We start from the raw sequence: 27,526 nt of genomic DNA on the forward strand, positions 1-27,526 counted from the left end.
TAAATCCATGGAAATGATTATCTCCACTTTCTATTGTGTTGTTCTTATCTATATTACTAATTATAATGCCTTTACTGATATTTTCGTCTTTACCTGCATTGTCTGCAGACCTTTTGTTTACATTCCTTCTGACATCCAGGGGAGCCCATTCGTCTCCATCATTTTCTTCCATTTTCCTCACTAATCCCTCCCCTTCTCCTTTTTCTTTACCTTCCCACTACACCACAACCTTCCCCCTTCCCTATTAATACAACACAGGTACTCCTTCATTGAAATCTACGAAAATTTCGTTTTTTCCGGAATTCCAATTGTCGCCATCTCTCTGCCAATTGTATGTGTGTGTGTGTATTGTCCTAGGAGGGCAGCAAATCATCATGAAATCTGCATCAGAGGTGGTAGTATATATATCTATATTTCTATATATATATAAATATATATCAGAACACAGCAAATGACATGAATTCTAATAATCTATATGAGGTACATGAATTTGTGAGTACGGATAACTTGTAAAAAAAACCTTTTTAAGGTATTTAAATCTAAATTCAAACACATGAGTACACTATTGTTTCAGTTACTAGACCCTGTTTAATGGATTTTCAGAAGAAGCAGACAAATTCTGGAGCAACCAGTGATTGAATAAATTTCTAAGTCCTCCCCCAACTATATGATCATGGGATATCAAAAATCATCTTCACAATCACTGGTTAATCTGATATAACATTACAGTAAATATGTTGAATTTATATTTATATCCCCCCTTTTGTGTGATAAATTGAGGGACAAGTGTAATTTTAGCCACACAGTGGCTTTCTGATTCCTGACCCAAGTGACATTTTGTCATTTTATAACATATACCAAAGGCTTTTCCCCCTTACAAGGGAGGTAGCCAAAAAAACAAAGGCATAAAAACCACTCCCACCCATTCCATCCCTACAGACTCAACTCCCATCCACCCCCTCCCTCCCTCTTATCTTGGCTCCTCTTGGATGATGGGTCATCCCTGCATCTCACCCACTGCCCTGGGTCAGAAGCAGTGTCACAAGACACAGCACATCCACAGCATTGCTGCATCATTAAATTAGTGAGCCCCCCTCTCCTTCCCCTCATGCAGAAATGGAGAAGACAGGGAGAAATCCTTTTGGGCTGCATCAATTTATTTTCCATACATACTCCCTAACCCCCATCCCCCACCCACAACCCCTCATGCATCACAGCATCATCCATACACAACCATTCTCCATTCACCCCTATCTTTTGTCTTCTCCCGTCCTTCCTCAACAGACATTCCCCTCTTTTCCAATGCCCCTTTTATCCCATTCATCCTTGGTTGCCCCCTCATGTTCACTCCTTCCATCTCTGCTTTCCACACCTCTTTTACTAATTTTTCTTCACTTATTCTTTCCATGTGTCCAAACCGGGTCTAGGCGAATTCACCGACAACAATTCATTGACACACTCAATTCATCAATATACACAATTCATCGAAAAATAAAAATAAAACTATTCCAATTTGAAATATATAGCTAGGTTGTGTTTTCATCCTTGATTTAGCATATTTTTAACTTTGATAATGAAATAATTATCTTCATAGCCTTTATTTAGGATACTACAAAAACAAGGTAGAATTTCTTTTCGTATTTATTAAGAATAGTTAAAATTCTTTAATGACAGAACTATTAAAATTACAAATTAGTTTAAACTAAACTTAAAACTATAAATTGGTTTACTTAAAATTAGAAAGCTAGGTTATGGGCTATTGCCAGCAAATAATCAACGATGTTGCTATATGAAAGATATTTTTCTACAATGTTTTTTATCCATTCAGAAGAGTCACGATATTTCTTTCTTTGTGATTGATATGAAGTACCAACCAAGTATTGATCGATTTTGACTTAATTTTAGTTTTGTTCTTACTTCAGGCAGTCGAAAAACTTCAAAATATCAGGGTGGTGTCCAGCAACCTGTGTCTCAAATGTCCTATGCCATCCTTCAAGCGAATTATTTGTTTTTAGTAAAGAATGCAAACCAGTTTTCATAAACATCACCAATTATAATGAGAACATAGAAAATGAGAACTACTGATGAATTGTGTACAGTATATTGATGAATTTACAAGAAAAATATTGACACAATTGTAATGATAGAAATAATGACATAGAAAATAAAAATAACTGATGAATGAATAAAAATATAAATAAATCTCAACAATAATATTATCACCAATTATAATGAAAACAGAAAAAGAGAACCAATGATATAGGGTCAATATAGTGTCGTCAGGTTATCTGGGCCTGACTGATTACACTGGGGGAACACTCATTTTGTTGCATTTAAAAAAAGACTTTTCTATAGTCAACTTGAGTGTGCTGATTTCAAATCTGAAGTCGGGTTTTGTCTGCAAGCTACAGATTTTATGCAATTTGACATTTTTATTTATTTTTTAAATTTTCGTTATTATAGGAAATTGCAATATCAGCCACAATTCTTTTGTTCACTTGAATCTTAAAACAGTATGAAAGCCATTTCTGTACATTTATTAAGGCAAAAGAAACAGAACATTAACAGAACATCTATCCCAAAGTTAGATTAGCATCCTTCAGAACATCACCACAGCTGATGGAAGCTTATCAATTTCTTTGTGTATTTTTTTCAGGCAGGAATTTGCATTTGTAACTTTTGCGTTTGTACATTTCATCTGGGCAATTTTGTTTAATGCTCCAGCAGTAGTCAGCCATCATACTTTTGTCCCAGCGCCCTTGGTAGCGTTCTTCCATGATCTTTAGGTCTTGGTGGAATTGTTCTCCTTGTTCGTCACTCACAGCCCCCAGGTTGTCAGGGAACTGATCAAGGTGGCTGTTCAAAAAATGAAGCTTGATGCTCATGTTGCACCCGAGATCACGAAAAGCGAGGAGCATTCTGTTCACAAGTTCACTGTAGTTCTCCGCCTTATTGTTTCCAAGGAAGTTCTGAACGACTGCCACAAAGGATAACCATGCTGCCCTTTCTAAAGTGGTCATCTTAGCAACAAACTGATCATCACGAATTAGGGTTCGAATCTGTGGGCCATCAAACACGCCTGCTTTGATCTTCTCAAATGATAACCCTGGTAAAGCTGTGATGATGTGTTGGAAACATTCACCTTCGGTTTCCAGTGCCTTGACAAATTGTTTCATCAAACCTAATTTGATGTGAAGAGGAGGAAAGATGATCTTATCTCTGTTTACAATTGGGTCTTGTATGATATTTGGCATGCCTGCTTCAAGGGTGTCACGAATAGGCCAGTCCTTCTGGACCCAATGTCTGTCTCGTGCTCGGCTGTCCCACATACAGAGGAAACATGGAAACTTGGTGAAACCTTTCTGTTGTCCAAGAAGAAAGTTGACCATCTTTAAGTCTACACAAATTATCCAATTGTGCTCATGATACTTTAATAAGTCCATGACCATTCTCATATCATCATAGTCTTCCCGCAAATGCACTGAGTGACCGACAGGTACTCCTCCATAAACATTGCCATTATGTAAAAGAACACACTTTAGACTGCGTTTTGAACTGTCTAAAAAGAGTCTCCATTCAGCAGGACTATAGTAAGGTACACCCAGTTCTTTGAGAAGCCCTGGGATGTCATGGCAGTAAACAAACTGTCTGTCTTTTGAAAAGAAGGTCACAAAAAGCTGGTCACGCTTTCTGAAATATGATACTTTAACAGAGTGATCAACAAGATTTCTGCCTTGTAATCTTGATGCCAAAAGCTCTGCTGCTTTCTTTGAAAGACCTAAATCCCGCACTAAATAATTCAGTTCAGCCTGGGGAAGAGGCTTAGGGACGGGGAAAGGTTCAGTGTCTGAAGAACAGTCCTCCGATTGTGAACACTTTTCTGACAATTCACTGTCACAACTGTCTTGCTGGCTTGTATCATGTCCAATGTCTTTATCGTCCAATGAAGGCAAGCCTTTGAAAACTGGAACAGGTACTTCTTCAGAGTGCGGAACAGGCCGAATAGCTGAGGGAATGTTCGGATACGTAATCTTATGTCGGTTTTTCTTCCCAACACCCGTTGTGTTTACCATGCAGAAATAACAGTCAGTTACATGGTTGGTGGGTTCGCGCCAAATCATTGGAACTCCAAAAGGCAGACCTTTGCGTTTTCCTTTGGTCCAGTCTCGAAGAATTTCCTCACAATTGTGGCACACAACATGAGGAGCCCATTGCTTGTCTTGATCACCAAGATGAACTTCAAAATATGCCTTGTAGGCACGCTTGACGAACAAGGATATGTTACGTCTCTGACGATTGAGTGTGTAGCATCCACATATGTGGCAGAAGGCATCAGGCTTGTTTCTGCAATGATGTCTCATTCTGGAAGCCATGTTTGAACTGAAACAAAAGAAGAATGATCAAAATATTAGAAGCTATCTATATATATGGACGTTAAAATGCTTATACATGGTTTACGCAAGTTCACATATGTACAATTTCATTAACCTCAAATTGCATACAAACTAGAGCTTGTAGAGAAAAACTAATTTCAGATTTGAAATCAGCGCCTAAAACTCTTTCAAAATCCGTTAAAATATCCAATGCAACTCAAAGTTACTGAAAAAGTGTTTCCTTGTGTTATTTGTGGGCAATAGCCCATAACCTAGCTTTCTAATTTTAAGTAAACCAATTTATAATTCTAAGTTTAGTTTACACTAATCTGTCATTTTCAATAGTTCCATCACTAAAGAATTTGAACTATTCTTGACAAATACTATGAAAAGAAATTTTTGTAGTATCCTAAATAAAGGCTATGAAAGTAATTATTTCATTATCAAAGATAAAAGTATACTAAATTAAGGATGAAAACATGACCTAGTTATATATTTCAAATTAGAATAGTTTTATTTTGATTTTTCAATGAATTGTTGTCGGTGAATTCGCCGGATCCCGTCCAAACCATCCCAATACTCTTTCATCAACCTTATTTCCCAACTCCCTTTCCACCCCCATTCTCCTCCTCACCTCCTCGTTTCTCACTCTACCCAGCCTAGTAACCCCTATCATACTTCTCAGGCACCTCATCTCAAACACATTCAAACTCCTTCTCTCTTCCTCTCTTATGTTCCATGTTTCTGCCCCATACACTGTTGTTGGCACAGTCACTCCTTCATACAATCTCCTCTTAGCATCCATTCCCAAATGTCTATTTCTCATTACACCTTTCAATCCCCCAAGGTATTTACTTACTTTTCTCAATCTACATTCTACCTCCACCTCCACTTCTCCCTTTCCTGTCACATTTGTACCCAAGTATCTAAAACTATCTACTATCTACTCTCCCTTAATACCTCACTTCCAGTCTGCTGCCACTTTCTCCCCTTGTACAGCTCATCACCTTACTTTTACCCACATTTATCTTCAACTTCCTTCTTTCACACACCTTGTCAAACTCTGTCACTAACTTCCTCAATCCCTCCTCTGATCCTGCTACAAGTGCAGTGTCATCAGCAAACAACAACTGGCTTATCTCCCACTTTTCTCCATTTTCTTTAACCATCTCCAGTCCCCAACCCTCTATTCTTGCATTTACCTTTAACCCCTTCCATACGGTGCCGCACACGTAGGCGTCATGGACTTAGATCTCGGTGGCAGCAACCAATGCCAGCCGTACGACGTGTCGTAATAATACTCGCATCATAAAATATAGTCACCGCTTATATCGATCGTTCTCTCTTCACCCGTGAATTTTGATAACCATAGAAAATGCGATTACAAAAGAATTAGAAAGAATGTCATTATGGAGGGGCGACTACAATAAATATAATCAAGACGCCGATATGGCAGCCTCGCAAATACACTCGCTCCCCATGACGCCTACGTGTGCGGCACCGTATGGAAGGGGTTAACACCATTTTCTTTAACCATCTCCAGTCCCCAACCCACTACTCTTGCATTTACCTCTAACACCACCCCATCCATGTATAAATTGAACAGCCAGGGCAACATAACACATCCCTGACAAAATCCCACCTTTACCTCAAACCCCTCACTCTCTCCATTTCTGATTCTAACACAAGCTCTACTATTCTTGTAAAAACTCGACTGCTCTTAAAAGCTTTCCTCCTATCTCATATATCTGCAATACCTCCCATAGTGCCTTCCTGTCTACCCTGTCATAAGCCTTTTCCAAATCCATAAAAGTCCAAAAGACATCCTTACCTTTTCCTATAGCTTTCTCACATATCTGCCTTACCACAAAAATCTGATCCAGACTGTTCCTCACCAATTACTCCCTCTCCTAATCCTCTCAATCAGGACCCTCCCATATGCTTTCCAAACTACACTTAACAAACTGATCCCTCTGAAACTACTACTCACACACGTGTCCCCTTTTCCCTTGTAAAGTGGAACTATACAGGCACTCCTCCAGTCCTTTGACACTCTACCCTCTCTTAAGCAAACATTAAACAACCTCACCAGCCAGTCCACCATCAATGTACCTCTTTTTTTAAGATATTCTGCATGACATCCATCCAACCCAGGTGCCTTACCTGCTCTAATTATCTTAACTGCTTTCACCTCATCTTTCCTTATTTCTCTTCCATTTTCCTCACTCATCACTGTAATTTTCTATGCACTTCCCACCACAACTACCTTTCCCTCCCTATCCTCCTTCACATTTAGCAACTCCCTAAAATACTCTGCCCATCTTCCTCTTACTGCCTTCTCTTCTATTATCCACTCTCCATCTGCACCTTTTACATTTTCTTCTCTACCTGATTTGCCTCCTCTTAATTTCTTTCCAAAAATGTTATCACTTTCAAAATTTTCTGTCATACTCTTACCCCATTTCACATCTGCTCTCCTCTTTGCCTCCTTTATCTTATGCTTTACTTCTCTTCTCTTTTTTTTGTACCTCCCATATGATTATCTTGTCCTATTTTGTAACCAATCTGTGAAAGCTTGCTTCTTCTCTTCTACAAACTTCTTTGCTTCATCATTCCACCATTCTGTAACCATTACCTATAACCCCACATATTGCAACAACATACATACATACATACATACATATACCAAGGCTTTTTCCCCCTTCCAAGGGAGGTAGCCACAAAGGGAAAGGCATAAAAACACTCCCACCCATTTCATCCCTAAATACACTCCACACCCCTCCCACCCTTCCTCTCATCTGAGCACCTCCTGGATGACGGGTCATCCCTGAACCCTGCCCACCGCCCTGGGTCAGAAGCAGTGTCGCAAGACACAGCACATCCACAGCAAGGCCGCTTCATTTAATCGGCGACCCCCCCTCTCCGTCCCCCTTTGCATATAAGGAGAGGACGGGGAGAAATCCCTTCGGGCTGCGTCAAAATTTACTCACACATACTACCCCACCCCCCCGCCCATTCCTCCTCATGCAGTCACAACATCATCCATATACAACCATTCTCCACTCACCTCTGTCTTCCGTCCTCTCCCTTCCTTCCTCAACAGAGATTCCCCTCTTCCCCAAAGCCCCCTTCACCCCATCCATCCACCTCATCCTAGGACGTCCCCTCATGTTCACTCCCTCCACATCTGCCTTCCATACCTCTTTTACTAGTCTTTCTTCACTCATTCTTTCCATGTGTCCAAACCATCCTAATATTCTTTCATCAACCCTCTCTCCCAAATCCTTTTTCACCCCTGTTCTCCTCCTCACCTCCTCATTTCTCATTCTATCTAGCCTAGTAACCCCCACCATACTTCTCAGACACCTCATCTCAAACACATTCAAACTCCTTCTCTCTTCTTCTCTTATGTTCCACGTTTCTGCCCCATACAGTGCTGTTGGCACAATCACTCCTTCATACAGTCTCCTCTTCGCATCCATTCCCAAATGTCTATTTCTCATTACACTCTTTAAACCACCAAGGCATTTACTCGCTTCTCTCAATCTACATTCTACCTCCACCTTCACTCCACCTTTTCCTGCTACACTTGCACCCAAGTATCTAAAACTATCCACTTCCTCCAGTCGCTCTCCCTTAATGTTCACTTCCAGTCTACTGCCACTTTCACCCCTTGTACATCTCATCACCTTACTTTTACCCACATTTATCTTTAGCTTTCTTCTATCACATACTCTCCCAAACTCTGCCACCAGCTTCCTCAATCCCTCCTCTGACCCTGCCACAAGCGCAGTGTCGTCCGCAAACAACAGCTGGCTCACCTCCCACTTTTCTCCATTTTCTTTAACCATCTCCAATCCCTGACTCACTACCCTAGCATTCACCTCTCGCACCACCCCATCCATGTATAAGTTGAACAGCCAGGGCGACATAACGCATCCTTGACGAAGTCCCACCTTTACTTCAAACCACTCACTCTCTCCATTTCCAATCCTAACACATGCTCTACTACTCACATAAAAACTCTTGACAGCTCCCAAAAGCTTTCCTCCTATCCCATAAATCTGCATAACCTCCCACAGTGCCTTTCTGTCTACCCTATCATAAGCCTTTTCCAGATCCATAAAAGCCAAAAAAACATCCTTCCCCTTTCCTATAGCTTTCTCACATATCTGTCTTACCACAAAGATCTGATCTACACAACCTCTACCCGTCCTAAATCCACACTGTTCCTCACCAATTACTCCTTTTGTTCCTCTCCTAATCCTCTCAATTAAGATTCTCCCATAAGCCTTCCCTACTACACTCAACAGGCTAATCCCTCTGAAATTACTACATTCACACTTGTCCCCTTTTCCCTTGTATTGCAACAACACCTATGGAAAACTACACTGCAACATACATACACACACACCCCTAAGCTTTTCCTTCACGCGACCAAACTGTGAAATACCCCTGATTCCTAAGAACACATTTTACTCATACATACTATATTGCATAATTTAAATTAATAACCATAATACAGTATTGTAGGATAAATCAATATCCAAAACTTATATCACCAGAATAAAATGTAAACTATTTATAACATACCAACTCCCCAAAATACTCCTGTCAGCATTTTTGTCACATGACTACCAATGGCAGAGAGGAGTTGGCAGTGATTTAGGTGGAAAGCAGACCAGGAAGGTCTGCAGTTGTAATCTAGGCTAATAGACTTTTTGTTAAGAGGTCTTCAGCTCTTTGATTTATCCACCTAAGGATGGAACACACTCACTACCCTTCCTTCTATTTCCTCCCACCCTCCTTGTTCCACATTCATCTTTGCACACCTTGTGAATCCCTCCTTCAATCATCCCCATTCCTCCTCCACTCCTAGTTCTACTCTATCCTTCACTCCCTCCCACTCTCTCAGCTTCTTGTACTCCTCACTTTATATTAATGTATATTGTATAACATAATCATTTGAATAGGTGATGTGTTTTCATCTTTGACTCCTCTAACCTGCTTCTCTGGTGAAGAAACTGCAGGTAGGCTGGACACAGCCTCTCTATTACTTTTAGTAAATCATAATCAAGTGAAACTTGTTTGTCCTTCACAAATAGACTTCATAGAATTGATTCCTTAACCTAACCATTTGTAATTGACTCTGGGGGACAGACATATAGTTGCCAAAGACATCTAGGAAGAAAAGAAGGTACAGTACATGTGTGATATGGGAATAGCATTTCCACACATCCTTGATTCTATATCAGAAACATGGCAAAACTAGATTTCCACACACGTCTTGATTGTATGGTGGTACTGAGCTTGACTATTGATTCAGCAATTTGAATGTGAGCCTCGCCCAGGGCTAAAAATTTCAGCATCACTGCACCATGAACCAGCACTCCAACTCTAATGAGAAAGTAGATGGGTGTATGTATGTGTGTAAAGTCACAACATTACCCATAGGAGGGTAATAACTGTCGATCATGAATCCAAACCACGGTCTATGACCATGGTGAATAATTTGTTTGCTCACTCCCCAAAGCAGACTCTGAATATTTATGTTAGGGTAAGCTAGGTTAGGTAACAGCTTCTAATAGCTTCTACTCTGAGGAAGCAGGAACACGTTGCAACTGTGGTGATTTTATATTGAAAATAAATTTCATAAAAGATTTATATATTTTAAAAGCAAAAAGGAAAGAGGTGAAAATACAAGGATTATTTTTTCCCTCTTATTGTTATCAACTATCAGCAAAGCGCAGAAGTATGCTTGTGTTCCCATGTTTTTAGGGATTTTGATGTGGGGGGGGAGGTGGAAGAGGTAGGTATACAATGATGAATGAATCATCTATGCATCATTTACAGATTACAAAGGATTACAAAGGCGGAGCATGCCGACAGGAGACCTTTTGGTCCATATCTAGGTCGGATGCAAAAAAAAAATCATAATAATAAAATAAAAAAAATAAAAACTATAATAATGTAAATAACAAAGATAAATAATAAACAAACAGGTAAATAGTAAATAATAATAAATTGACATATAACTAATAATAAATGAAAATCAGACAAATGATAACAAAACAAAAACAAATAATATAAAATAAATTATAATCATTACAGCATCTTGCTTAGGTGTTTATCTAAATGATTCTTAAAGCTTCGAACTGAACTACATTGCACTACCTGTGCAGGAAGTTTATTCCATTCATTAACTACACGGTTGGCAAAGTTGTTTCTACCTACTTCCAAATTGAATCTATTTCCGGACAGTTTGAGACCATTGTTTCTTGTCTGATTCTCATTCAATGTGAAATTTTTGTCACTTTTGATGTTGTCAATTCCCTTTAGAATCTTAAAGACCTGTATCAAGTCACCTCTGAGTCTACGCTTTTTTAAGGAAAACAGATTCATGTTTTAGTCGATTTTCGTATGATTTATTTTTGATATTTGGAATCAGTTTTGTGGCTCGCCATTGTACTTTTTCCAGTCTGTCAATGTCTTTAATGAGATTCGGTGACCATACGGAAACAGCATATTCCAAATGTGGACGAACTAACGATTTATATAGCTTGTTAATGAGTGATGGACTTTTGAAATCAAAAGATCGCGCAATGAGTCCTAGAATCTTATTTGCTTTCTCAGAGGCTGAAATACACTGCTTGGATGATTTGAGGTCGTTATTGATAATTACGCCGAGATCTTTTTCACTCTCCACTTTTGTTAACGAATTTCCAAATAACTTGTAATCATACTGTTCTTTCTACTTATGTGCATTACCTTGCATTTACTTGTGTTAAATTTCATTAGCCACTTTTCAGACCATTGCTGTAATTTATCTAAATCTTCTTGAATATCTAATTGGTTAAAGTGATCATTTGCCATTCCGCACAGTTTTGTATCATCAGCAAATTTGGAAACAGTAGATTTTAGTCCATGGTCTATATCATTTATATATACTATGAACAGAAGTGGCCCAAGAACGGAACCCTGAAGAACTCCACATGTAACATTTTTCCATCTAGAAGTTTTCCCATTTAAAACAACTCTCTGTTTTCGACCATTCAACCAATTACTAGTCCAACCTAATAGGCTACCACTTATTCCGTGTAAAGATGGATAACTGTGTTGAAAGTGGCTATCAATGAAAAATGAAAGTGAAAATAAAAACAAAGTGTGAATTGAAGGACCAGGACTGCCCTGTGGTCCCTTGCTTGTTTGTAAATTAATAAGAATGCCAGTGTTGGAAGGTCATAAAACAGCCTACCCCCCTCACCCAACAATTAAATGGATGATTGAGCTATAATGCCCCATTGCATCCCTAAGCCTCCTCCTCCTCCCTATTCTTCCTCTTCTTTTTCTGGTTACTCCTCTTGATCATAATCTTCCTTTCATTCTTGGAGCACTCAAGATGGCAACTGTGTACAATGCTTTTTTGTATTTGCTAATAACTTTGCACATTTATAGAGTAGTGTTCCACCATAGTAACTTGACACTGGATAGAGTGGCAAATAAATGAGGAACCACTCTGAATTTGATTCAGTTTTGAATTTTCACAACATAAAAAAATCATCTTGGACTTAGAACTATTGTGGATATCCTATTATTGCCCATAACAACAATACCTAGAATGGGCAGAAGTATAAACAAAGTCTGCTGTGAACAGTGTCAAATATCTGATGACAGTGACATTGATTCTACCTGGACACATAAATCCTAGCCCAGGCCCACCCAAATTTCCATGTGTTGTCTGTGAGGTCAGATCTAACAGCCATGTCATCAAATGTCTCCTCTCCAGTGAACCACTCAAGGTGCAGTGATGTTAGCATGGAGATACATGATGTCAATGATGAGATATTGTTTATATGTTCTTGGTGCTTGGCAAGTCAGCTACCACAGCTGGAACCTGATGACAATGATGAAGATGATGTCCCATTAGCTGAGCAGGATACAACTTTTCCAACAACTGGAGACAGAACCCATAACAAGTCACTCGGTAGCAATGACACTATCTGTAGTGAGTTTAGGGGGTGTGGTCTCCATATTCTCCATATCAATATGCATAGCCTTGTCCCATAGACTGCTGAACTCAGGAAACTTGTGTGTGATATGAACACTGTGGTGTTAGGCTTCAAAGAAATATGGTTAGACAATATGGTTTCAGACAGTGAGATAGACTTTCCTGGGTATAACCATATCCACAGGGTCAGGAATCATCAAGGCAGTGGAGTATCCATGTACATTCACAGTGACCTCACATTCAATGTCAGTGATGACCTGAACAATGAGATGCTTGAGGTCCTCTTGATCTGATCTTGGTGATAAATGAGCACAGAATTTCTAATAGTAGTGTATTAACCTATTGTGTGACCACATCATATTTCATACATGTAAGATAACCATGGAACAAGTAAACACTCATTTGTTTCACTATTTGAAACACTATTCTAAGAAGAGTTTCTAGTTTGTCTAGTCTTGATCGTTGGTAGTACTGAATCTTATGGATGATAACAAAGCCTGGCAAAAATTCAGGATAGCTTTTACAGCAGTTCTAGAGGTCCACAGACTAGGCTAGACCAATTTATCAGACTTCCGTTAGTTTGTCTTCAACCAAAGACAAAAACATACATGGCATCATAAGCTTGCCTTCATTCAAGTTGTAGCTAGTATATTGGTTTTAGCATTTTTTTGGTTATTGATTTCCACAGTTTATTTTTAGAAGTGCACACCTAAATGATATAGCAAAAGAAAATTAAATATTAACTTTATAAATTATAATTCATCAATGTGATATACATTTTTTTTTTTTGTGGAAATCAATAACAAAAATACTTGTTAAAAGCAAAGGTATTTGTGAAGTTTCACCACACCCACTTGCACAGCAATGTGTATATGTTATGTATCTATATTATGACAGTTTCCACAACTTTTCTTAATAACATTTCTTGTGGAGATTAATATTGAGGGATGGTGAACAAATAATTTCTGCAACCTTCCTGCTAACCACCATTTCATCTCACCTGCTTGCACAGCAATTTGTACATTTTTTTTGCATCTATACAGCACACACACACACACACACTTTCAACGAACGGACGGCTTGAAGAGCGTTCTGAAGAAAAGTGCAGATTGTGGATCCCAACGCAAAGAGAAGTGCCTTTTTGTATTTACAGGGTGGGGGGAAATTGCTCGTGGGGTAGTGGGAAAGTAAAGAAAGAGGAGAAGGGGAGGGATTGCTGGGAAAATGGAAGGTAATGAGGAAGTAGAGGACTTGGTCCAAACAGACCGCCGTAAAGTAAACAAACGACCACAAGACGAGCTGGAGGACGACGGAATGTCTAATAAGAATGTAAAGATTAGAAGTATAGATAGGAACAATACAGTAGAAAGTGATGAGAATATTTTCAAGGGATTTAAAGAGAGTGGGGGGGACACAAACCCCCCCCGACTGACAAGACTAGAGAAGAAGGTTGATAAGGTGATCGAGGACTTGGAGAGTAGGTTAGGTCATATGAACACCATTTTACAAAGGGTTGAAAGATTGGAAGAACTGGAAAAGGCGAATAAAAACTTAACTGATGAAATAGAAGACCTAAAAAGACAGTTAAGAGAGGTAAAGGTGGAGAATGAGGAATTGAAGAAGAATAGTAAAGAAAACAGAGAAACGATAGCTAAAGAAAGTAAAAATTGGAAGAAAACCCAAGAAGGAAATAAGGTTTCATTCACTGACATAGTCAAACAGCAATTGAAAGAACATACTGAAGACTCAGTTATTAAAGTGATGAGACAAAAGGAGAATATAGTAAGGGATTTAGCAGACAAGAAGAAATGTATAATTATATTAGGAATGGAAGAGAAACACAACACAGATAGAACCACAAGAATCAAAGAGGAAAATGAAAAAGTAAGCCAATTACTAGAATCAGTTCAGGAAGATGAACCAGGAATTATGAAACAAATCGAAGAGAAATTTAGACTCGGAAAGTATAGCACAGACAAGACCAGACCAATTAAGATTAAATTCAAGTCACAAACAACGGCAGAGAATATCTTATCCAAAACAGGGAAACTAGCAACAAGTGAACAATACAAAAAGATATGGATAAAAAGAGAAATGAATAAAGAGGAAAGAGAGGAAGAAAAGCAGAAAAGACTGGAAGCTAAGGCAAAAAACGAGAACAGAACGGAGTCAGAGAAAGAGAGATTCTATTGGAGAGTAGTGAACATGAAACTAAGGAAGTTCGACATACAAAAGAAAAACATAAGGGAAACAGAGAACACAATGGAAGTGGCAGAAAACTAAGAGTGTCTTACACAAATATAGATGGATTAATAACAGGATTGAATGAGCTGAATGATTATTTGAAAGAAAAAGAACCGGACATAATGGGAATTGTAGAAACAAAATTAAAAGGCCCACTACCACCCAACAGTGTAGGACATGATGCATACAATTATTGGATTAGAAACAGAGAGAAAAAGCAAGGGGGTGGAGTTATGTTCCTGACTAAGAAGGATATAAACGTGAAAGGTGTCATATATGGAAAGAATACAGTAGAGATGATTATGATAGAAGTGGAAGACAGAGATAAGAAGAGCAGAAAATTTGTGATCAATTATGTGCCTCCGAAAACAGCCTCATGGGAGGAGAGTGAATATAAAAGTATGTTAGAGGACACAAAGATAGCATTAACTAAAATAATGGAAGACGGAGGAAGAATAGTTATGATGGGCGACTTTAATTGCAAAGAAATCTGCTGGGAAGAAATGACAGTAAAGAGTGGTGATGACTCATGGGGAAATGCTCTACTCGAGATGATTACTGACCATTCAATGACACAATGGATACAAGAGAACACTAGGTATAGAAATGAAGAAGAACCATCGAGGCTAGACTTAATAATTACATCTGAACCTAGAATAGTGGACAAGATTGAATATAAAACACCAATAGGTAAAAGTGACCACATATTGATTGAACTGGAACTTAATGAAGAAAAATATATGAAAAGAAATGAACAATATAGAAAAGGAAGAATGATGTATGAAAAAACAAACTTTGATAAAATAAGAGAATTCTTCCAACAAGAAAACTGGGAAGAAATATACAAAGAAGAAACATCAGTGGAAGAGAAATGGAATATTTTGACAAAAATTTACAAAAAAGGAGTGGAAAAGTATGTCCCAAGACAAACACAAGAAAAAGAATATGTAAAATGCTGGTACAACAAAAGTTGTAGGGAGTTAAAAGACAAAAGAGACAAAGCCTGGACCAGATGGAAAAAAGACAGACCTGAAAAATGGAAAATATATACTGGTTATAGAAATGAATATGTACAAAAGTGCAGAGAGGAAAAAAGAAAATATGAAAAAGATGTTATAGAAAAGTGTAAAGATCAACCAAAACTATTCTACAGATTTGTAAACAATAAACTGAAAAACAAACAAGACTTGGAGAAATTAAGACAAGGAGGAGTTGAATACACTGTGGAAATGGAAATGGCAGAAATTATGAACAAACATTTTAAATCAGTGTTTACAAGGGAAAATATACAACCTGAAGAGATTGAGTGGAAAGAAAAAGTCCCCCCTATGGAAGAAATAGAAGTAACAAAGAATGAAATATTGACACACTTGGGTAATTTTGATGTCAGAAAATCGCATGGGCCAGATGAAATAGCAAACTGGATTCTGAAAGAATGCAGGAATGAACTGGCAGACAAAATACATAGCATAATAAGCAGTTCCTTAAAAGAAGGAAAAGTTCCAGAAGATTGGAAAAAAGCAAATATAGTACCTATATATAAAGGAGGAAATAAAGAACCTACCAACTATAGACCAGTCTCTCTAACAAGTACAATAGCAAAAATTTGTGAAAGAATTATCAAAAGTAGATGGGTAAAATACTTGGAAAAAAACAACGTACTAAATCCAAGGCAATTTGGATTCAGACAAGGACGATCATGCATCACCAATTTAATATGTTTCTATTCAAGGCTAATAGATATAATACAAGAAAGAGATGGATGGGCTGATTGTGCATTTCTAGACCTAAAAAAAGCTTTTGACAAAGTACCACATAAGAAGTTGCTTAAGAAATTAGAATATGAAGGAGGAATACAAGGTAAATTGCTAAATTGGATGGAAGACTTTTTGCAAGAAAGAAAAATGAGAGTAGTGATAAGAGATCAGCACTCAAAATGGAATGAAGTAATAAGCGGTGTCCCGCAGGGAACAGTTCTGGCCCCAATAATGTTTGCTATATATATTAATGATATGGATGAAGGAATTGAAAGCTATATGAGCTTCTTTGCAGATGATGCAAAACTACTGAAAAGAGTGAAAACTGAAGAAGATTGTGAATCACTACAGAGAGATCTAAATAAAGTACAAGAATGGAGTAGGAAGTGGGAGATGGAGTTCAATACAAAAAAGTGTAGTATAATGGAATTTGGAAAAAGCAAAAACAGAATAACAGGATCATATAACTTGGGAGAAGAAGGAATAAAAAAAGTAGAAAATGAGAAGGACCTGGGAGTCATTGTTATGAATAATATGTCACCTGAGAAACATATAAATAAGATTTTTGGAGAAACTTATAATTTAATAAGAACAATCAAAGTGGCATTTACATACCTGGATGAAGAAATGGTGAGGAAAATCCTAATCACCCTGATAAGACCAAGATTGGAATATGCAGCAACGATATGGTCACCAAGTACAAAAAAATGTATAAAAAAACTTGAAAGAATACAAAGAGCAATCACAAAACTGGCACCAACACTCTCAAAACTATCATATGAAGAGAGACTACAAAAACTTAAACTACAGACACTAGAGCAAAGAAGAGAGAGAGGAGATTTGATAGCTATTTACAGAATCATGAAAGGCATAGAAATTACTGATAGAGAGAATCTGATAAAATGGGATGACAGAAATACAAGAGGACACGGAAAGAAAATAAAAAAAGACAGCTATAGAAGAGATTTGAAAAAGAACAGCTTTCCTCACAGAGTAATAGACAGTTGGAACAAGTTAGATGAGAAAGTGGTGTGTGCAAAAACAATACATGAATTTAAAAATAGTTTAGATAAAATGAGATATGAAGACGGAACCCCACGAGCATAGCTCCCCTTCCCGTAAAATACAACTAGGTACAACTAGGTAAATACATACCACAGTCTGGAACGGATGTCTAGAACGAGCTCTGGAGTACAGCACTTTTTTGCTAAGTTGGAGGAAACACCTAGTCAAATATGTATTCACAAAAGAAAATACACAATTGGGATGAAGGGGAGGAAGATCCCCACTAATGAAAGAAATAATTGTGACACAGAAAGAAACAAGGGACCAAATAATGAACCTTGATGTCGGAAAATCACATGGCCCAGAAAGAATAGCAAACTGGATACTAAAAGAATTATAGATGAACTAACGGACAAAATATATAAGATAATAGATTGCTCGCTCAAAGAAGGAAAGGTACCGCTAGACTGGAAAAATGCCAATATATAAAGGGGGAGACAAGGAAGACCCAATAAATATAGACTGGTTTCCCTTACAAGTACAATATCTAAAATCTGTGAAGTCATCAAAAGTAGATGGACTAAACATCTGGAAGAGAACAATATACTAAATCCACAACAATTTGGTTTTAGACAGGGAAGATCATGTGCCACAAACTTGATTTGTTTTTATTCAAGGTTAATAGATATAATGAATGAAAGGGATGTATGGGCAGAATATGCTTTCCTGGATTTACAAAAGGCATTTCATAAAGTACCACACAAAAAACTATTAAGAAAGCTTGAAACAACAGGAGGTGTACACGGAAAATTACTGAAATGGATGGAAGATTTCTTGCATGAGAGAAAAACGAGTGGTGCTCAGAGATAAAAACTTGACCTGGGAAGAAATGATAAGTGGAGTCACACAGGGTTCAGTATTGGCTCCGATAATATTTGCTATATATATGAATGACATGGATGAAGGTATACAATGTTACATGAATTTGAAACACAAAGGCAAAAGCCGACAAGACTGTTAGAATCAACACCGTGTGAGATCAAAACCTTTATTGGTACGACGTTTCGCTTGTTACAGCTTTTTCAAGTACAGACATATGGCAAACACTCTGAGTACATATAGGCCGATGGGGAAGGAACTGGGAGAGGTTATCAGGGAGGGGTGGGTGGTAGGTGGAAGGGAGGAGGGGGGGAGGTGTGAGAAGGGGACGGGTGGGACTTGGTGGAGAAAAAGGAGGGCATTTCGGACAGTTTGTTGAAAAGGACTAAGGGGGACATTTCATACATTTGTATAATGCGGGTAACAGATGGATGATAGGGGGGGCGATGTTGAACATGACTCTGTTCTGCTCAATGGTTTGAAGCTTTGAATGGCAGCCGCTTCCAGGCATTTCCTCCTCACCCTGTCTGGTTCACTAAAAAGAAGCTCTGCGTTATCCCAATCCATTAGGTGGTCATTGGTGTTCCGGTGGATAGGATAACACAGGCGTTGGTGGTGATGTTGTTCCGGGAATCATAGCGATGCTCCCGGATCCGGATCTTCAGGTCACGGGAGGTCTCGCCGATATATACTCTATCACATCCAGCACAGGGTATGCAGTAGACACCAGCGTTTTTTCCCCACATCTCGTCCTGGCTGTCACTCCTTCTAGAGAGCCCAATATACCCATGAGACCCATTACATCAGGGATCGGGAGTGCGCCACACAAACTGGCAGGTGTGCTGGCCAAATATTTGTCTCGCCTTTTGGGTACCATCAGCGGTGCTCATTTTAAACACTCAGGGGACCTATTGAATAGACTTAAGGACGTTCCTGCTCGCAACAAAAAGCTGGCCAGCCTGGATGTGACTTCTTTATTCACACATGTCCCGACCCTTAAAGCAATTGACCTCCTTAGGGCTAAAATCACTAGTTCCGACACTGACCTCCCTATTCCCCCCAATGACTTTGTAGACTTAATACAGCTTTGTGTCCAATTCAATTATTTCAAATTCCAGGACCATTAGTTTCACCAAAGGTTTGGCATGGCCATGGGCTCTCCTTTGAGCGCTGTCCTTGCCAACCTGTTCATGGAATTTCTGGAAGCAGGGCCTTTCTCAGATATCATTCCTGGCAACGTAGAATGGCTTCGCTATGTGGATGACATACTACTAATTTCCCCCAGATGGTTTGACATCCCAAAACTCCAAGCGGCACTGAACGAGGTTGAGCCATCCATCCAGTTCACCTTGGAGGAAGAAATCAACGATTCCCTTCCATTTTTGGATACCCTTATTATCAAACAAGATAATCTTTTAAAATTTACAGTCTACAGGAAACCAACCAATAAGGACGATCTAACTCACTTCCTTTCCCACCATGACCTCAGTATTAAGAAAGGTGTAGTTATAGGTTTCTACCTTAGAGCTCTCAGAATTTGTAGCCCTGAATTCTTAGAGGACGAGTTTAGGCACATAAAGGAGGTCTTTCAGAAATTAAAATATCCAGAGTGCATCATCCACCAGTGCAAGAAAAAGGCACTTAAAATAATGGAAGGGCGGGAGCCAGCGAAAGATCCAGCTAGGAAGCTTATCCTTCTAGCCAGCAGCGTCACCACCACCCTCACCCGGACACTTGGGCGTTGTAACATTCAAGTAGTGAGCCAGTCCAGCAGGACTATCAAAGAGCTCTCTAGAAGGAGTGACAGCCAGGGCGAGATGTGGGGAAAAAACGCTGTTGTCTACCACATACCCTGTGCTGGATGTGATAGAGTATATTTCGGCGAGACCTCCCGTGACCTGAAGATCCGGATCCGGAAGCATCGCTACGATTCCTGGAACAACATCACCACCAACGCCTGTGTTATCCACCGGAACACCAACGACCACCTGATGGATTGGGATAACGCAGAGCTTCTTTTTAGTGAACCAGACAGGGTGAGGAGGAAATGCCTGGAAGCGGCTGCCATTCAAAGATTCAAAACCATTGAGCAGAACAGAGGCATGTTCAACATCGCCCCCCCTATCATCCATCTGTTACCCGCATTATACAAATGTATGAAATGTCCCCCTTAGTTCTTTTCAACAAACTGTCCGAAATGTCCTCCTTTTTCTCCACCAAGTCCCACCCGTCCCCTTCTCACACCTCCCCCCCTCCTCCCTTCCATCTACCACCCACCCCTCCCTGATAACCTCTCCCAGTTCCTTCCCCATCGGCCTATATGTACTCAGAGTGTTTGCCATATGCCTGTACTTGAAAAAGCTGTAACAAGCGAAACGTCGTACCAATAAAGGTTTTGATCTCACACAGTGTTGATTCTTACATGAATTTCTTTGCAGACAACACAAAACTACTAAAGAAAGTAAGTATACAGAAAGAGACAATAAATCACTACAGAGAGAACCTGGACAAAGTCGGGGAATGGAGCCAAAAGTGGGAAGTGAACTTCAACATTAAGAAATGTAGTATAATGGGATTTGGAAAAAGTAAAACAAGAATATCAGGACAATATTAAATTGGTACAAAGGAAGTAAAGAAAATTAGTTCCGAAATGGACCTAGGAGTAATTATCACCAGGCATATCCCAAGACAAGCATGTTAACAAAATAGTTGGAGAAACCTACAATTTATTAAGATCAATAAAGGTGGCTTTTAATTACTTGGATGAAGTAATGGAGAAAAAAAAAAAAAAAAAAACACACTGATAAGGCCAAGATTGGAGTTGGACACCCAGTACAAAAAAGAATATAAGGAAAATAGAATCCAAAGAGCAATGACAAAGATGGCACCAACACTTTCAAAATTGACATATGAGCAAAGATTGTCTAAACTGGAACTACCAACCCTGGAACGAAGAAGAGAAAGAGGCAATCTATTGGCCATTTATAGAATCATGAAAGATACGGAAGTCCTTGATAGAGAAGACTTATTAAAGTGGGATAAAAGAAAAACAAGGGGACATGAAAAGAAACTCAAAAAGGATAGATATAGAAGAGATCTGGAGGGAAGAAAAAAAAAAAAAAAAAAAATCACACTGTGGAAACAATAGTGTGTGCAAGCACCATACAAGAATTTAAGAACAAACTAGATATTGCGAGATACAGACGGGTCACTACGACCATAGCTCCCCTTCCCATATAAAACAACTAGGTAAACTCCAACAACTTTTCTTAGTAACATTTTTCCCATAAATTGATACAAAGGGATGGTGAAAAAATAATTCCCATAACCTTCCCACTACTTACCATTGAAGCAGTGTCATGGCTGTCCAGTGCATTTACCTAATTGTAGTATATAGGAAAGGAGCAATGCTCATTGGGTCCAGTCTCCTATTCTCTAATTTTCTAACATACCTGGACTCAAACTCATGTATGGTTCCAACTTTTTCTATATCTTTGATTTCCAATTATCATACTTAGATTCGAACTCGTATATTGTTTGAGCTATTCCACATATACATGGAAAACTGTATTTCTTCCCATCTTTTAAACATGTGGTCTTTCTTGATTTACTTTCATGACCTCTTAAAGCCCTCCCATCTTTAGTCAGAAGATCTCTTCTATCAATGCAATCTATCCCCTTTAGTAATCTCAACACTGTAATCATGTCACCTCTTTCTCTTCAATCTTTCAAAGTTGGCAGAACCAGTACCTCATATGGTTTATCTGCCATGCTGGGGACCAGTTTGGTTGCTGCCCTTTGTATTCTCTCAATCTTGCTTATATCCTTCACTCTGTGTGGGGACCATACTACTGATGCATATTCCAGTCTTGGATGTATCAGGGTTTCAATGAGTTTTTTCATCATCTCTTCATCCATATAATGGAATACCACTTAAATCTTCTGCAGTAATCCATGTCTCTCCTACAATCCTGCTGTCATCTGGTAATTGCCCGAGGTACAATAAAAATATAATAAGGCCGTCAGTATTCGTGATGATGATGACGACCCAGATGATCTTTAGAATTTGAGGTACCAAATTACTAAATATAGGTTAGGTTAGGCTAGGTTAGAGTAGATGAATTTATCATCCTTTTATTTCTTCGACCTTGGCATCTATCAACACAAACATGGCGTATCATTCAACTGCCGTGACTTTGTTAGTAAGTCGTTTTTAGCAACTTTTTTGCTAATCATATATTACATTGATAATTTAAACAATTAATAATTAATTTTCTATTGCTATATCGCATAGGTGTGCACTTCCAAAAATTTACTGTAAATTGGTCTAACCTAATCTAACCTACATCTAGTAATGCAGTACCAGAAATGCTAGAGGTCATCAGGGATGCTGATGGCCTGTTTTGGCATCTGATTGGAGTGTGGGGTGTATAGGAGTTTCATAGCTTCAAGAAAAGCATGAAACTCAACCCCATAGCACTGTTTCAAAAATATGTTGTGTGCAAGGTGTTGGTGGAGGTACTGAGGGCATATTCCAGGCCTCAGTAACCATTGCCATCATCAAACTGACATTGATAGGACTGGACAGATGACAACATGGCATCTCGAACCTATCATAACAGCTCCCTTCGGTAGTGTTTTGCTTTGGAATTTGTAAAGTTTTGCCTCACCTGCTCATACTTTACTTTAGTGTGTTTATTCTTGACTCCTGCTCTGTCATCCTGACGCTCTGGGAATCACACCTTATATCATCATTCTGATAATTTATCACACTCTATAAAACTCACTAATTTGCATGTCTTGAGTATAACAATCACTAAATAGGTATGTTTTCAATTTCTTCTTTAAAGTATCAACATCATTACTTTTCTTTATATCTCTGGGAAGTTGATTAAATAACCTTGGGGCAATGTCCTGAAGGCCATAAATCCCATTTGAAGATTACATCTTGGTTCAACCAGCATAAAGGGATCGTCATCACTACTTCTAAGTGTTACAGCTGATCCTGGTTAATGATCTTCCAGCATTTGCACTCAGTTTTATCCTAATTCAATTTCAACTGCTTCAAATCCATCCATTCCTTAATTTCCATCATAATCTCTCTTAACTTTCTCATTGTGTCATCAACATTATTGAATGTTAAATAAAACTGATTATCATCAACAAATAGCTTAAAGCTTACTCCATGTCTCTTTACTATATGTGATAGTTCAATTATATAGATACAAAAAAGAATAGGACCCAGTACCCTACCTTGTGGAACCCCTCGATAGATTCTGGGTTCCAGACAAGGAATTTCCTATCTGTACACAATATGTTCTCCTTTCAATGTAGTCCTTCATAAGCTCCAGTGCCTCACCTTCATCACCAATATTTTTCAGATCTTCCACTAACAAACTGTGCACCACAGTATCAAAAGCAGCACTCAAACTCAAAAGGATCAGAACACCACACTTTCCATCATCCATCAAAAGAATCAAATCATTTATCACAGAACATAGTGCAATTTCTGTTGAGTATAACTGTCTATAAGCTGATTGTTCACCAGGCAAAACTTGTTTTTATCATAAAAATCCTTTAAGTTGATCCAGAATTACACATTCTATCATCTTTGATAAAGATATATTTGACACTGGTCTATATGAGCTTAAAAGTTGACTATCTAGAGCTCCCTTGATAACAGGTTTAATGAAAGCAACTTTTTCATTTTCAGGAAGAATACTCTTGACTATGCATAGGTTGATTATTTCAAGATAAATCTTCAAAATATTGCTAATCTTCAAGCTACTTTTAAAAGCTGATATTGGAAATGGCTCGCCTTCATTATGAGTCGACTTCGCTTTACAAAAATCTCCTTAACCATACCAATATCAACACAATTGAATCTAGATCATTTTACTTCTGGATTTATCTTAGGCCTGATTACCATTCCTCAATTTGAAACTCTCGAGAATCCCAGAACCAGTCTTAATATCTTATAAAAAAAAAAATTGGGAAATTTCTCAGCTAATTCCTTATCATTATAACCTTCTGGTAATTTCTTTTTCTCTTTATATCCAGTCAAATTGTCCAAAATAAAATAGTTTACTCAGACCATTTCCAACATTTTTAATCTTACTTGTGAAGAAATCTCGCTTCCTGTTTTTAATACATGAATTGTATCTATTTTTTGCCTCTCTGAATTCTCTTCTAGTACAGCACTTTGTATATTCTTTGCATCTATATTATGACAACTCCAACAACTTTACATAGTAATGTTTTTTGTGGAAATTGATATTAAGGGGTGGTGAGAAAAAAATAAAATTCCTGCAGCCTTCCTGCTACTTGGCACCAAAGTAACATTATTTTTGAGAGCACCACCCACTATTTTTTCGAGACACTTGTTTCTCTCTCTATTTTAACTTAACCTAACCTACAAACGTGTGCAGGGACAGACTATATCTTGTACCTCACAGTCGAATTATGTGGAAATTGGAGCATATTGGAGGACTGAGAGGCAAACTATTAGAATGGATTAAAGACTTTGGTAATTTTTTAGTTGTGCACACCTACATTATATAGCAATAGAAAATTAATTATTAATTTTGTAAATTATAATACATCAATGTAATATGTGATTTTCTTGGCAGAAATCAAAAACAAAAAAGTTGTTAAAACCTATTTACTAACAAACAAAGTCACGGCGGCTGAATGATATGCCATCTTTGTTTTGATAGATGCCGAGGTTGATAAAATGAAAGGATGATAAATTAGTCTATTCTAACTGAACCTAACTAACCTACATAACCTTACCTATATTTAGTAATTTGGTACCTCAAATTCTAAAGGTCCTGGTTGTTGTCATCACATATGTTGACGGCCTGATTATCATTGTACCTTGGGCAATTAATAGACAATGGCAGAACCCCGTGTTCTCTCATAAAGTCCAAGGAAGCCCTACTGTCTTTGTAACAGCACTTATTAACGTCACCTAGAGTTGGAGAACACCCGATCCACAACATGAAAGCTATCATCTGATAGTGACTGGACTGGCATAGCGTCTGGGCCGTACCCTAGTGGCTCTGTTTGTTAATAAATCTGCTTGTAACAAGGTTTTTTATTTCTTATTTCTGCCAAGAAAATCTCATATTAGGTTCATGTATTATAATTTACAAAATTAATATTTAATATTCTAATGCTATATTGCATACGTGTGCACAACTAAAATAATACTATGACTTTTTGAAGGATAGATACATGAGGGCGGTCTCACTAATTGCCGAACAAACCGAGAAAAGCCGAACAAAACAACAAAACCCAAACAAGGACGGGTTTTGCTCAAATGCACGCTTCTATATATATATATATATATATGGTTGCATTATTTGAACTATTTTCTTTAAAATGTGTGATTTCCATGTAATATGATCAAAGACAACTTAAGTTTTTATCCTCTGCAATTTTGCCGACCCCAGCTACGACTTGTCCAGCCCGCTGTCTATGATTACTGGTGGTATGGATCAAACTACTCTTTTAAGTTTCTTACTGTTGTGTTATTAGTGTAATAGACTGTATATAGTTGAATTATTTTAACTTTTCTCTTTGATCATATTACATGGAAATCACACATCTTAAAGAAAATAGTTCAAATAATGCAACCTTACATATAAAGAAGTGTGCATTTGAGAAAAAACCCGTCCTTATTTGGGTTTTGTTGTTTTGTTCGGCTTTTCTCGGTTTGTTCGGCAATTAGTGAGACCCCATGAGGGCAGTAGTAAAGGACAAGATGAAGATGTCAAGCTGGACAGCAGCAATAAGTAGAGTTCCACAAGGTTCAGTGCTTGCCCCAATAACGTTTCTCATCTTACATCTATGTTAATGACATGATGGAAGGAACATGTTTGTAGATGATGCAAATATCACAAGAGTGAAAAATGAGGACAGTAGAATATTGCAATAACAATTTCCTTACAAAATTAATATATAACTTTTTATTGATGTATTGCTTAGGTGTGCACTTCTAGAGAATTACCATACTTTATACTATTGTCTAGTCAACTCTTGTCTTTCAATATAGTCAATATTTGTGACAACTACTACAAGTATTACTATTTCTTATTTGTACTTTCATATACTTTTATCTCATATCTTAAGGGAGCTCAAGACAAATAAGCCCTATGTTACTTGGGCTTTTTTTTAGTTATCCAAAGTATAATATAATTATAATAATAATTATTATAATTTTATATTCTTACCTATGACTCAGTTTATAATTCATTCTTTACATTTGTTGTTTCAATTGTATTGGTATTGGATTGAATTGTTAGTAAAATTATTGTCTAAATTATTTCATACTGTAATAAAAAACAAAATCAAATTAAGCTAGTTTAGGAAATAGATTCTACTGTCTGTAGGGAAACGAGAGGAAAAAGTTTAAGTTACAATTACAACTGCGGTGATTTTGTATTGAAAATAAATCTAATAAAAATTTTATCTTTCAAAAGTGAAAAGGAATGAAGTGAAAATACCAGCTTCACTAAGGAATCAAGTTTCGAATATTTTTGTCATCCTCGCAATTTTACACATTTAATATTATATTTTTATATCTTATTATCTGTATTCAATTGCAAAATAAAATCTAATCTACTATCCACGAAGTATAAATTAGTCAACACTTTTTGAGAAGAATTACATACTCGTACTTTGATGTCCTCCATTTATATCATAATGAACAAAATAACGAGTTCTAGTACTATACCTTCTACAGCTTACCAGCAGGTACTCACTTCTTTTGTAAAGTTGTTGTCGAATGTTTACATTTCTGTGTAACTTATCGTTACATACACAACTTTTACAAAGATTTGCGTAACTAACGTATTGTGGAGTAATATCACGTGTAACTATTTGTATTATGATTCCTACAACTAAAATATATTGACTAGATATTAATTTTCTTATTTCATGAACAACACAATAGCTGAATATGATTATAGTTGACAATTTTTGCCGTAGCCTATTTCGCACTCTGGCAAAACCAGCACTAGACCAAGTATATACATAATACTGATATTATTACACCTACTGCAAATGATCCATAATAACATTTTCCATAGATGATATAGATACACTACTTTATTTTCAACAGAAATAATATCTAAAAATCAGGTAATAAAAAAGAACAACCATTTATTTCCTTCTTTGTTTATTTTTTCGGGATTAAATCCCGACATAGACATTTTTAGAATAGACAAGTTATTATTACCGATTAAATCATATAGGCA

At 37.7% G+C, this 27,526-nt stretch overlaps 2 protein-coding genes across 3 annotated transcripts in view; both read right to left on the minus strand.

Annotated features, from left to right (window-relative positions):
- CycH (cyclin H) overlaps positions 1-27,170 on the minus strand; it is a 44,974-nt gene extending 17,804 nt beyond the window's left edge. The window contains exon 1 of one of the 2 annotated variants that reach the window (XM_076210436.1): positions 27,032-27,170. The gene's annotated coding sequence lies outside the window, so the exon portion shown is untranslated. Of the gene's footprint in view, positions 1-17,537; positions 17,602-27,031 lie in introns of those variants that run through there. The other variant, XM_076210522.1, reaches the window with a different exon arrangement.
- Positions 439-27,271, minus strand: LOC143039905 (uncharacterized). The gene is made up of 2 exons (XM_076210295.1): positions 27,004-27,271; positions 439-4,380 (listed from the first exon to the last, which is right to left on the minus strand). Exon 2 carries the CDS (start codon positions 4,371-4,373, stop codon positions 2,631-2,633), a length of 1,743 nt encoding a protein of 580 aa, XP_076066410.1. The 5' UTR covers positions 4,374-4,380; positions 27,004-27,271; the 3' UTR covers positions 439-2,630.
- Positions 27,272-27,526: the final 255 nt, after the last annotated feature.

Source organism: Oratosquilla oratoria, chromosome 1 (assembly GCF_046742065.1).
Source record: "Oratosquilla oratoria isolate Oo_2021 chromosome 1, ASM4674206v1, whole genome shotgun sequence".
Taxonomy (NCBI): Eukaryota; Metazoa; Arthropoda; class Malacostraca; order Stomatopoda; family Squillidae; genus Oratosquilla; species Oratosquilla oratoria.